The 11,830-nt window shown below is 39.3% G+C and overlaps 2 protein-coding genes across 2 annotated transcripts; both read right to left on the bottom strand.

Moving 5' to 3' along the window:
• Positions 1-733: 733 nt before the first annotated feature.
• thrsp (thyroid hormone responsive) lies at positions 734-1,389 on the bottom strand. Its single transcript, XM_072691146.1, has one exon. It carries the CDS (start codon positions 1,303-1,305, stop codon positions 883-885), a length of 423 nt encoding a protein of 140 aa, XP_072547247.1. The 5' UTR covers positions 1,306-1,389; the 3' UTR covers positions 734-882.
• A 4,136-nt stretch (positions 1,390-5,525) lies between these two features.
• guca1c (guanylate cyclase activator 1C) lies at positions 5,526-8,767 on the bottom strand. Its single transcript, XM_072691035.1, has 4 exons — positions 8,549-8,767; positions 7,842-7,991; positions 6,574-6,661; positions 5,526-6,413 (listed from the first exon to the last, which is right to left on the bottom strand). The coding sequence occupies exons 1-4, from the start codon at positions 8,741-8,743 to the stop codon at positions 6,277-6,279; spliced, it is 570 nt and encodes a 189-aa protein (XP_072547136.1). The 5' UTR covers positions 8,744-8,767; the 3' UTR covers positions 5,526-6,276.
• Positions 8,768-11,830: the final 3,063 nt, after the last annotated feature.

The raw sequence follows: 11,830 nt of genomic DNA, 5'->3' as shown, positions 1-11,830 counted from the left end.
AATTCAGTTAAGTCAGGCGTTATTTGTTGTGATTCAGATATTTACGCTGAGCACTTCAGAGGCTACCTTCTGCAATCTTACAGTCTGATGAGTGTGAGGTCATTATAAGGTTAGGAAAATTGTTTTTAAATTTTTTAAGAATAGCAAATATTGTTAAATATTTTTCTTAAGACAAAACTAATGTAACTTTAATGTAAGTTTTTAAATAAGAAACTGTAATGTACATTTTAAAATAAGATTTGTAATAATACTGTATAAGTTTTTTTTTTTCTTAGGCATAAAGTTAAGAAATAAACAATCTAAAAATAATTTCTTTCATAACACAGTGACACGTTTGTGAATCCGGCTCTGTGGCTGGGAGGTGGGTTTATTTGGATCAATAGGGGAGTAAGGGATGCATGTTTTTGTGGAGGCTCGTGGATGCAGAATCAGTTTAGCTCCTTATTTCTTATTTCATTAGAGATGTTCACATGGACGTGTTGTTTTTATTGGGCTCGACTCCAGCACTTTATGAAACAAAGAAATGATGTTGGGGTGGAAAATGCAGTTTAATAGCAATGCTGAAATGTGCTGTCAAGGTTTTCCAGCCCTCACTGACAGTAATGCTACCCTGAAGTCTTCCATTTTTCTGGAAGTATGAGGAACACTGTAGTTTGTTTCACCTACTGTCCCTGTGTTGCACTGCACATTCCATGTCTAGGCTGTATTTGAAATGATCATGAAATGAACAAAGTGAAATGATGACAAATTTTATTGCACTTGACATTATTCTCAAGCAGTGTTGAGATTTATGTAAACAGATATTTGTCAAGAAAACCACATCAGAAATTGTTGATGACAAATAGCAGTGGCAAAGGACAACAGATCCTGTTATGGTCCAGCTTAATTTCCAATGCCGACAATATCCAGGTATTTTTCTGTGAGATTCTGGGACTTCTTCGTTAGGCTGCCCATGACTGAGAAGAGTCCCCGCAGATGGAAGTAGAAAAATGCCTCTGGGTCAGCTTCCAGCAGTGGTTCCATGCTTTTGTGCAGAGCCATGTTCTTTTTGGCTTTACTCTCATCATGAGGCACGAGACCGCTTTCCACAGTGTTCCTGATGGCCTTCAGCAGTTGATAACACTCATACAGGTCCACGCTGTTCTCCACAGCCTCTCCACAGGAGTTCTCTACGTCTTCAGACGGGACATCTCTGAGCAGGCTGGGTAGCAGGATGGTCTGCTCCATGTTGTTCACCACTGAGCTGTAGCGCATGAGTGCCAGCAGCAGGGAGTTTTTGTTGAGCTTGGTCTCGACGCACTGCATGATTGACAGAGGGATGGTCCAGGCAGCTCCTGCTCTGTTGGAAAGGCGGTGTTGTGGCTGAGGAAGCCTGAGTGCTGTGCAGAGTGTGTGAGTTGCTGTTCTTTAATAGTGTGTGGAGCTGGGAGGAGGGCCTACCACCCAGTACTGTTGCGTAAACACTGGGGTCTGATTAGACTGGAACATTGCAACTTCTCTGGGATGTAGCAACCACCGCTTACACTATTTGATTTTTCCACAGACTTACAATTTGGCTGGACGATTTCAAGGCCACTGAGCTCAGTGTAGGACACCGACCGCAAGTTGATGGTTCAGATCAGACCATGCTTTCAGCAAATCATGTACAGTATGCACCTTCTTCTGAAATGTTTTCCTGTTGTTACATCAGTGAGTACCTGTTGCTCTGTTCTTGTCAGATTTACACATTTCTTAATGATCAAGTTACCTTTAACATGTAGTGCAGGGTATTGGCTACGGACTATAACCACCCTAGTTTAAATAATTAAATATGGTAATAATACAATTATTAAAGATTTACAATTCAGGGAAAAGAAAAAAAACTTTCAGGTCACTCACATGCAGACAGAGGGCCTGATTTAGGCAATGTGGCCTTGATGTTTATAGAACAGATAACAGATTGACACGCTGTACCCATTGTACAATGTGTCAGTAAATACTGAGACCTGTGTTAGATTGTGATTTATCTGGTAAAAGATAAGCTGAGACTTAGCTGTTAAGCTATCTACCACATCATACTGTACATTGAAATAAAATAATTAGTACTTTACAGTAATTTTAATAAGTTTGTAGCCAAAATATTAGATCTCAATATTCTGAAATGAAAGCCTAAACGCTGCACTTTGGAGTTGAAATATATATTATAAATATATATATATATAAATATTGAATATGAGCTCAGTGTGCTGTGGTAGACAGCTGGCACAAACATAACTCTGCCTGACAGACTAAATGTACATATTTGCAAAAACAAAAGCATCTGAATAATCCCTAAGCCATTTTGGATCAGTCCAAAGTCTATTTTTTTATTTGGTGTAAATCTAATCCTGCGAAACAACAAGGAGAGAGTGAAATAAAGTCTTAAGAGATATTGGTGGCAATTATTTCTGCAAAATCCACAAAAATCCCATTTGTAAACAATGTTGGAGTAACCAGTAACCCAAAACACAGGACACATGAAACATGAACACAGGACAGAAATCCTTGTGTGTGTCCAACACCAGCTCCCATCAAATTAGCTGAAAATCAATTCGTGTATATATATATATAACAGTCGTGAAAATATCAGGGATGCATTATGAAAACCTTTCTTTTTTTGAACATATTTAAACATATGGACATCTTCATTTGAACAATATTAAGAGATGGAGGTAACATAACCAAGAGCATAAAACTGTACAAATGTCTTTAAAAATGTTTATAAATTTAATAAATAGAAATGTATTGCTACTATTGGAAATGTACTACTCAAAATACCAAAAGGCCTGCTTAGCAAGTTCAGCCCAAGAGCAGACCAGAATATGAGTAAAGAAGAGTAAAGAACTCCCCAACAATCCTGATATGACCTTATGACAGCTTTGACAATAATATTATGGGACCTACAGGTAGCTCTTGCCACAGCTAATGTTAAAAGTTCATGCATCTACCACCAGAAAGAGACTGCACACATTTGATGTTAATTGGAGGTGTGCAAGCAGAATATAAATAACATCAGGGAAAGACTAAACATTGTCAGAGAACACCTAGACCAGGACATCTGGAACAATGTGCTTTGGACAGATACTCATCATTTGAGAACCTCATACCAACTGTGAATCAACGGAGGTGAAAATGTCATGGTTTGGGCTGCTTTGCTGCAACAGGGCCTAAAGAGCTCTCTATCAAAGAATCAACTATGAATTATTTTATTGTATTATCAAATCAAATGTAATTTATTTGTATAGCACTTTTTTAGTTGTCACAAAGTAGTTTTTAGGTGTCAGTAAAAGACAAGAAATCAACAACATAAGAAGACATAGAAACCTAAGACCCTTGGTGAGCAGCCAAAGGCAACAGTGGCAAGGGAAATTCCCTCAGAGCTGGAGGAAGAAACCTTGGGAAAAACCAAGACTCACAAGGGGGACCCAACCCATCTGCCTCTGGTTAGAATTATCAATATTGATATATTAGAGGGTGCTTGAGGAACATGGCCAAAACTCTTCACATCTGTCCAAAATCGAAGCTAAAACACCACACAGCTGAAAGTATTCTGCATGAAGGAGTGGGTGGAAAGTTTCTCCCTGTCAGTGTCAGAGGATGGTTATAGGAAACATCTAATTGAGGTCATTTCAGGGAGAAAATTCCAGCTATTAGAGGAAAAGAGTAATGTTTCCTCATAGGAAAAATGCATTTCTATTAATTACATTTCAGAAGCTATTTTTTTTTAATTATATTTCATTTTATTTTATTTGTTTAGTTATTTTACCTCCATTTGTGTTGTTAAAACATAGAAAACTCAACTTTACATTGAGTGTTCTGAGTTTTTTCACATGGATAAATATTCTGTAAACAAGTTAAAACTGAAATTAGTTGCTTATTAAAATGAATTGTCTTAACTCTTTTTATTAATTACAATGCAAAGAGAATAAAAATGTACCACTGTAACAATCTTGCAGCTCAACCATAACAGCCAGACACTGATTTCCTGCCACGTCGTCAAGCATGTCAAGGTGAATTTGCAAAAATGTTCCTTAAAATGTTTACTTACTGTTTTTGTGAAATTGTGGGGTCTGCCTGACTGATTAGCCAGTGTCCAGACTGGACACCAGTGTGAAATGTTGGCTAGAGCTTTTCAGGCATTCTGCCTTTGGTTAGTTCATCACGAGTGTGTGGCAATCCTGTTTGAAAGACCTCGCTGGTTTCACATGATAGCTGAATGCAACCCTTTTTTGGCATACAGTAGACTGTAATAGGCAGTAACCTATGTCCCATGTTGTGAACCTTCTAAAAAGAGAGAGCCTTTTTTAGATTCAGCTGGTGTGATGTGAAGCAGGGTACAGGGATGATGACACAGTGCCATCACTTTAATGCCAGACAGGTTGTGCAGGGGTCAGACTGTTGGTAGTTTTTTAAAGGATTGGGCAGGTAACTTACTTATCACAGATTACTGATATAAATCATACAATTGCCTAAAATCTTCGCAGTTAAAGTCAGAAATGCATAACTTTATGAACGAATGAATTTTGTTTGTTCCTTTATTTTTTATCTTAAGGCAGTGGTTTCCAGTCGTAGTACCCGCTGTCCTGCATATGTCCCTGTTCACACTTGATCCAACTAATCTATTAGATAACAAGCTTGTCCTGAGTTGAAGTTGATGTGTTAGAGCAGGAAAGCACTGATTTCTGTAAGACAGGGGACACAGTCTTCTCAATTTTTAATGGAAGTCAATGTAACAATAGATATTTTGGAGTATTTCTGTTGGTCCATTCGTCATGACATTTTGACAAGGATACTAAATTGTTTATTCTTTGACAGTGTCAGAAGAACCCTTTTTGGCACCCGTACTTTTCAAAATGCCAAACAAAATAAAATGTCAAACTGTAAAAGTACTATTTGTCTTTAAAGGTAAAGGTGCACGTATTTGTCACTGTACTATGTACAGCAAAATGTGTCCTCCACATTTAACCCATCTGTGGTAGTGAACACACACACTAGTGAACTAGGGGCAGTGAGTACACACACACCCAGAGCGGTGGGCAGCCAACTCCAGTGCCCGGGAGGCAGAGAGGGTAAAGAGCCTTGCTCAAGGGCCCAACAGTGACAGCTTGCCGAGCCCAGGAATCAAACCCAGAACACTGTTATCAATAGCCCAGCACTCTAACCACTGAGCCACCACAGCCACCACTGCTTCAAGCACACTCTTAAAAATAAAGGTGCTACAGAGTTCTTCAAATGATGCCACAGAAGAACCATTTTGTAGAGTAGCTGTATACTATCCTGAAGAAGGTTTATATGGAAAAACATTTAAACCTTTTAAACCTTACACACATCCCTTTACAAAAATGGCTGTGGTTCTTCTACAAAAGGTTCTTCAATTTTGAGTGTAGTGAGCCTTCAGTAATTCAACGCTTCTGTGTATACAGTATACATCAAATCATCATGCCTGTACAATCTGGTGAATAAACACAGGAGGTGAATTTTGCATATTAAAATTTATTTAAGGCAGCTCTTATGGATATTTTTTTTTAAGTATACAAAACACATTTGGAAAACCAGTACTTAAACCAGTAGGTCTACCTGTTCTTGTGAAGTTCTACTTAAGATAGACTAAAGGAGGAGGTTAAGCACATATGTGCAACATAATACATGGAAAAACACAAAAACATGTGCATCAAGTAAACACTATTATCTGTCGCTCTACATTATTTTCATCAGCTGTTTACTCATCATGTATTAAACTTTAGGATGAATTGGGCCTGTTTTTTTGGATTCGTTATATGTGGCTAAATTTGGTAGCTGATGATTTCGAAATTACTGCTTCTCAGATAAGACTCAACAGACATTGGACTAAAAGTTGCTTAATTCAGCTGCACACTCAGACCAAAAGATGCCACACATTGATGTATCTGTCTCCAGTGGAGAATCCAGCTAATCCAAGTCCATCTCTTGTACCCCTGGGGTTGGTTCACTGAAACTCAAACTGTGACATGAGGAGGAGACAACAAGTCTCCTCGACTCAGGAGGCACAAAGACAGAGGACGGGTGTAGAGAAATAACCACTCCTTGGAAGTTCCTCACTCCCTTTCCCTCAAGATTTGCAATTGCCTCAGGGGCCTATTTTCAATCGCCCTTCACCCGTACTCTTTTTTTATAATTATTATTAAACACTGATTTTTTTTAAAGCTTGTAGGACACAGTTCGATGACGTTCACATGGTGAGGAGAACGGTGTTTTTGCCAGTTGCATGGCACCGCAAAATCAGGCTTGAGCAGGCTTCTTCTGTCCATTGACTATAATCTCTAAAACGTGAGTTAGGTCCATCATCTTGGCAAGCATCTCCATAATGTCAGGATGCTCCTTAGCCCCAGTGATGAACTCCTCCAAAGTCAGCTCACCTAAGACAGAAAGTATCATGCATTAAGGTATGTAGATACAGTACATATCATTTCCTTCATTTGGGCCACTTTTGGACCAGGATCCTATAGTTAGAGTTATCTACAAATGTTATCTAAATGAATGTAGAACAGTCCCAGAACCTAATGATATTAATGATACCTTCATTGTTGACATCAATCCTTTCGTAAATGAGTGTGACGATCTCCTCAGGAGGCACATCATAGCTACGAGTGATGTCCTGTATGGCCTGTGTGAAGAGAAAAGCTCTGTTTAGGCTCATGTGTTTCATGTCACTCAGGCACCTCACTACAACCCCCCACAATTTTTATATCTAAACAGGCATAGTTGATTCTGTTTATTCTGGTGGTTCTCATCCCTGATCCTACGGTACCCCTTAAAGTACGGTTATCCAACACCGAAAAAAACAAACCAACTAATCAGCTTATTAACAAACCCATTTCTGAGTCTGTGTGGAGTCAGTTGTGGGGACCCACTGCCTAGTTTAATGGATTCTCTACCTAAACACACCTGAGCTGCACTATATGTCCAAATGTTTGTGGACACCCCGCCTAATGAATGCATTCAGCTACTATAGCTGACACAGATGTGCAAATGCACACAGCTTATCAATTCCAAATTCCCTGTACTGCCAATAGAATAGGACTCTCTGGAGCAGATAAACATAAAGTTTTGAACATCATGGCCACTCCAACAGATCATTAACAGAGGCTATCTAGTATAGGAAATAATTCATTGAAGTGGCATTAGGTACAGCATATCCAAGAACATCTATGAATGAGTTTTAATATAAAGTATAGAAGAGGTGTGGGAGGAGGAGTTTAAATCTGTGGAAAACCTCAAGTCAAATCCAGAAGATGAGCCAAAGGATTCTTCAGAGGCCCAACGCTTCTGGCAGCTCTAGGCAATCATTGCATAGCTAATCATATAGTTTACAACTAGCCTGCTGCTAGTTTTCAAACTAAAATGTCATTATTACTATAAGTGGGTTATTTTGCATAAGTCAAGCAGCCACTCCCAACTCATTTTTACATTTTACAGACGTCCTGTAGTAAAATTGCATTACTCCCAACAGTAATCCCGTCCAAATAGGACTGAAGAGAGCAAAAGACCATGATGGATTTAGGTTAGGATTAAGACATGTGGGTGAAAAGATTAAGAGCACTTTGTGTCTGTGGGTTGCGTAGACTGTTTTTAAGCCTTTCCAGGGATAATGTGTACCTCAAGCATATTTATTGTTTATAAAGAAGAAAACTCCACTTGAACATTAGACACAACATACATAGTGTTCAGTTCATTGCAGTCGATGTCTTTTCTTTGTTTTGTGTGAAGCTACGTTGGGTTTTAAACCTGGATTCTTGTGCAACACCATAGACATTCTCTATCATACTACATTTATTTCTAAATACCTTGAATATGGTCTCCATCTCATCTTTGTCAATCTTTCCATTTCCATCTTGATCAAAGAGCTTGAAGTACCACTTGAGCTTCTGGTTGATCTCTCCTTTCAGTAGTAGACTTACTGCCGCTATATATTCCACAAAATCTATATACCCGTCCTGAGAAGAAAAGAGATGCTTATGGTTATTATTTGGGATCAAATGTGAAAAACAAGGTTTGGATTGTAGACCATAGTCAAAAATACGGAATTACCATTTTTAGTAATGTCATCCCATTAACCCTGGATTAAGAACACTACTACTGGCAATGTGAAGGATGATCTCATGAAAAACAAGCACTGGTTCTTAGTTAATTGCAGCTCATAAATAAATGTCTTGAAAAATTTCCTCAATTTCATTTCATGGAACTTTTTAAACATTAGATTATGTGTATGTGGCCTCATAACAGCAGCAGCATTTTGAATGCTAATCAAAATTGTATACTGGTTTGCATTATGAGCATTATTGTACTCCATAGTGAGCAGACTTTGGGAAGTTGTGAATAGGTGTCCATGCCCACCAAACTGGCCAAACTAAAGTACTGATCAGGCCCAGACTGTTTGCTAACCCAGGTCAGACTAAAGACAATGTTTTCTATGATGCATCTTTGCATCCAACTGTAAAGCAAAATGTGCAGTACTACAAAGTGGCTGCATGCAGTGATTGTAAGCTCCTACCCCATCCATGTCAAAAGTGAAGAAAACTTGGTCCACATAGCTGCTAGCCTCCTCCGTCATGCCCTGCATTTGTAGCATGGTCTTCAACTCGAAGAGGGTGATGAGCCCTGATGGAGATTCCCTCATAAACTTATTGTACCAGTGGTGCATGTCCTCAGCCAGGATTTCATCCAGGTTAGATCCATGGGCACCCATAACTCCTAGAGGAAAGTGTGTTTGCTTCGCTTTGGATGCGTGGATGCGTGGATGCTAGAGTCGAAGTCCCACGTCCTCAGATCTTACTGGTGCTGAAGCAGGAGCAGCAGCCTCAGACGTAGAGACGCTGGGGCCGCTGGTGATTCTTGGCTGAACTTGTTGGAGAATGGCAGAGCTGTGCGACTATCCACTAAAGCCCTTAAGTCTTTCAGCATGTAAAAGGGGAGATAACCCCTTAACAAGATAACCATTGAACTCTTCTAAGCGTATAAGATGGGGATTCCTGCTTGGAATTCTTACACAACTACTCCCTCCAGAAAAACATCCAATACTACGCTGAAGTTCAGGAGCCAAGCTTGATTAAGACATTCGGTTAAGTTTATCAGTTCCTTTCCAAGAAGAGGTCAGGAATCGGTCATCTCTTGAATCCTCCTGCCCCTACTGCATTTAATTTTAGAACCTGTTACAATCTGCAAAGATCACTGTCTCCATAGGACAAGCAGTTTGAGTAGAAGGTGCAGGTGTTACGAGTACCATGTGGGCACTTGAGGGTTGCTCCAGTTTACTTCTGTCTTTAGAACAATTCCTATGCAGTGAGTTCTTTTGCTTTAGCAGCCAGTAAAACCAACCAAATTAACTGCCTGTATAGCAAAAGTGGTTTGGTGAACATGAAGGCTCCCACAGACTTAAAAACCTCCTAACCTGGAAAAGGGATAACCATAACCCTTTGAGGCACAGTAGTCACTGTAGGAAACCCCCTTGTTTTTGCTCATGTTTAATGTGCATTTGTGTTTAAACAGGAAACCTCTACATTGGGTCTACATGGTTGCTGGCAGAGCCTGTCAGAAACTGCTTACCAGGTGATCCAGGGTGGTTTTGCATGTATGGTAGTAGTTTGTAATTGTAGATAACATGGTGTAGAATGAGAATTTACAACAACAATAATAAAACTAAAGAAATTTTTATCAATATAGGGGGTTTGCCTAGTAACCAGTGTGAATATATGTGAAGTAGATGTGAAGTAGTAGGCTAATATTTGATGGTTACACAAGTAATCACAATGCATTTAGGGCAAACACATGATGACATGGGGAAATAGTGATAGACAGGGTGACACTGTGTCTGGCCCTCCTGTCACGGCTGAATTGACGGGCCTGTTTATTTGATGAGGATCTTTTAGAGCACATAAACTAACCTATAGACTCAACTAAAACTTCCCAAACTGCTACCACTTTTAAGCAATCAACATTCTCACCGGGGTTAAAATAGTCACATTGCGTGGCTCTGAATTGTAGCATCATCGAAGCTGCAGAAAGCAGCGGCGTTCAGAATTTTGCAAAGGAAAGCAGAAGCAGAGCATTTCTTTATGTTCCCCACATCACATCTCTGAATGGACAGACTAATGACCAGCCTTACTGAGGTTCATTTTAAAGGTTTCATTCATCTCACTCGGTCCATGTAAACATTAGCAACATTAGCAAGTAGCAAAGACCAGCATCCAGCATATTTCTCCATTAAAGTAGACCAAGATACAGTGCTGAGGGGTCCGTTTCTCAAAACTTAACCATTGAGCAGCGAGACAGATTTACTCATGTTTGTGATTAAAAACGATGAACTCGAAGATCAACGTAAGTTCATTTAGCATTTATTTAAATTCTTATCAGCAAGGTTTGGTTAAGTTCAATGGTTAGTAATTTGTTCATATCAATAAATCTGACATTTTTAAGGAAATGATCTATTTGTGCCTGAAGGAATTTGAGCATATCAGTCAATCAATCAACAGTTTATGGTTATGGATAATCAGATTTCTTAAAAATCGAATGAAACAATTTGTTCCTTTAATAAGATACATATGGTGGTTGGTGTGGCGCAACAGATAACACCACTACCTGCCACTGAGCTACCACACCATGTGGGAGGCTTGGTTGCGATTCCCGGTCTGTGTGACTATGCTGCGCTACATCAATAAGAGTCCTTGGGCAAGACTCCTAACACTACATTGGCCCACCTCTGTAATACGAGTAACCTTGTAAGTCGCTCTGGATAAGAGCGTCAGCTAAATGCCATAAATGTAATGTAAATGTAATAAAACTACTTCAGAGGCAATAGAAATAACATCTTAGCTTGGACCTCATGTTGAGTAACTTATTCCAGCTCGTTTGAAATGTTGAGTATTTATTTGTCCAATATGTGTTACAATATTTTTTTGGTCATTTACAGCATGACCTGCTTCCTGCTGTCAACCAAGTGTGATGATCTACAATAATACAAAGAACATATTTTATCCTACCATCAAACTTACCACAACAAATTTATAACAGTTTCTAACAGTAGTCAAGTTAACAGGCCCCAGAACAGCGTTATGAGAGCGTGGCACAGATGGACGCTGCATGTTTGGCCAACAGAGCTCACCCTTTTGTGACCTTATTTATCAGTGACCCATGGAAACAGCTTTGGCACATATAATCTGTGTGTAGCTAAATGCAACCAGGCGGCCGGGCACGGATGATCTGATGAAGAGCATGTGTTTCAATCAATAAAGCTATCAAAGATCAGTGCTCCTGTTTTAGTAAATCTGGCCTCAGACGCTTAACAACCTCTACATCAGACGAGATTAATGCCAGGGTGATTCCTTTCAGCAGTCAAAGTGCAGAGTACAGCAGAACCACTCCATAATGCACTGGGGACACTGGGACTACCAAAAATATTTGGAGTCTTAGAACAGATTTATGTTGTAGCTAATCGGATTTAAAGCACTGTAGGTTGAGTAGAGATAGAAAGTCTGCTTAGGGGTAAAGTTAAAGTAGAGAAAAGTAGAAATCAAGCCTGAACAGTCAACCTTTGTTGCCCTAACACTAAATGGGTCTAATGTCTTACACAGTAGAATTAATAATTCAATATATACACTTTTACTAAATCCTGACAGCACTGATTAGTAAACCAACTGGTACACTTAAAAGTACTTAAAAGTTCATTAGAAGTAAAGGTGCTTCCAATGGCCATGGACGAACTACTGTTAGCCATGTTTATACTAGAGATGTTTGAGTGTGAAGGACCCTTTACAAAAAAATGAAGGCTCTATTTGGT

The sequence above is a fragment of the Salminus brasiliensis genome, chromosome 11 (genome assembly GCF_030463535.1).
Source record: "Salminus brasiliensis chromosome 11, fSalBra1.hap2, whole genome shotgun sequence".
In the NCBI taxonomy this organism is placed as follows: domain Eukaryota; kingdom Metazoa; phylum Chordata; class Actinopteri; order Characiformes; family Bryconidae; genus Salminus; species Salminus brasiliensis.
Note: the sequence above shows the minus strand (reverse complement) of the source record. Positions and strands in the feature narration are given on the sequence as shown.

Bases quoted from the DNA above. Each gene is read 5' to 3' on its own strand.
- thrsp (XM_072691146.1), bottom strand. From the start codon at position 1,305: ATGCAGTGCGTCGAGACCAAGCTCAACAAAAACTCCCTGCTGCTGGCA.
- guca1c (XM_072691035.1), bottom strand. From the start codon at position 8,743: ATGGGTGCCCATGGATCTAACCTGGATGAAATCCTGGCTGAGGACATG. The intron at 7,992-8,548 runs GTAGGAGCTTAC...TTTTCTTCTCAG, and splicing joins TCACTTTTGACATGGATGGG to GACGGGTATATAGATTTTGT. The intron at 6,414-6,573 runs GTATCATTAATA...TTTCTGTCTTAG, and splicing joins GATTGATGTCAACAATGAAG to GTGAGCTGACTTTGGAGGAG.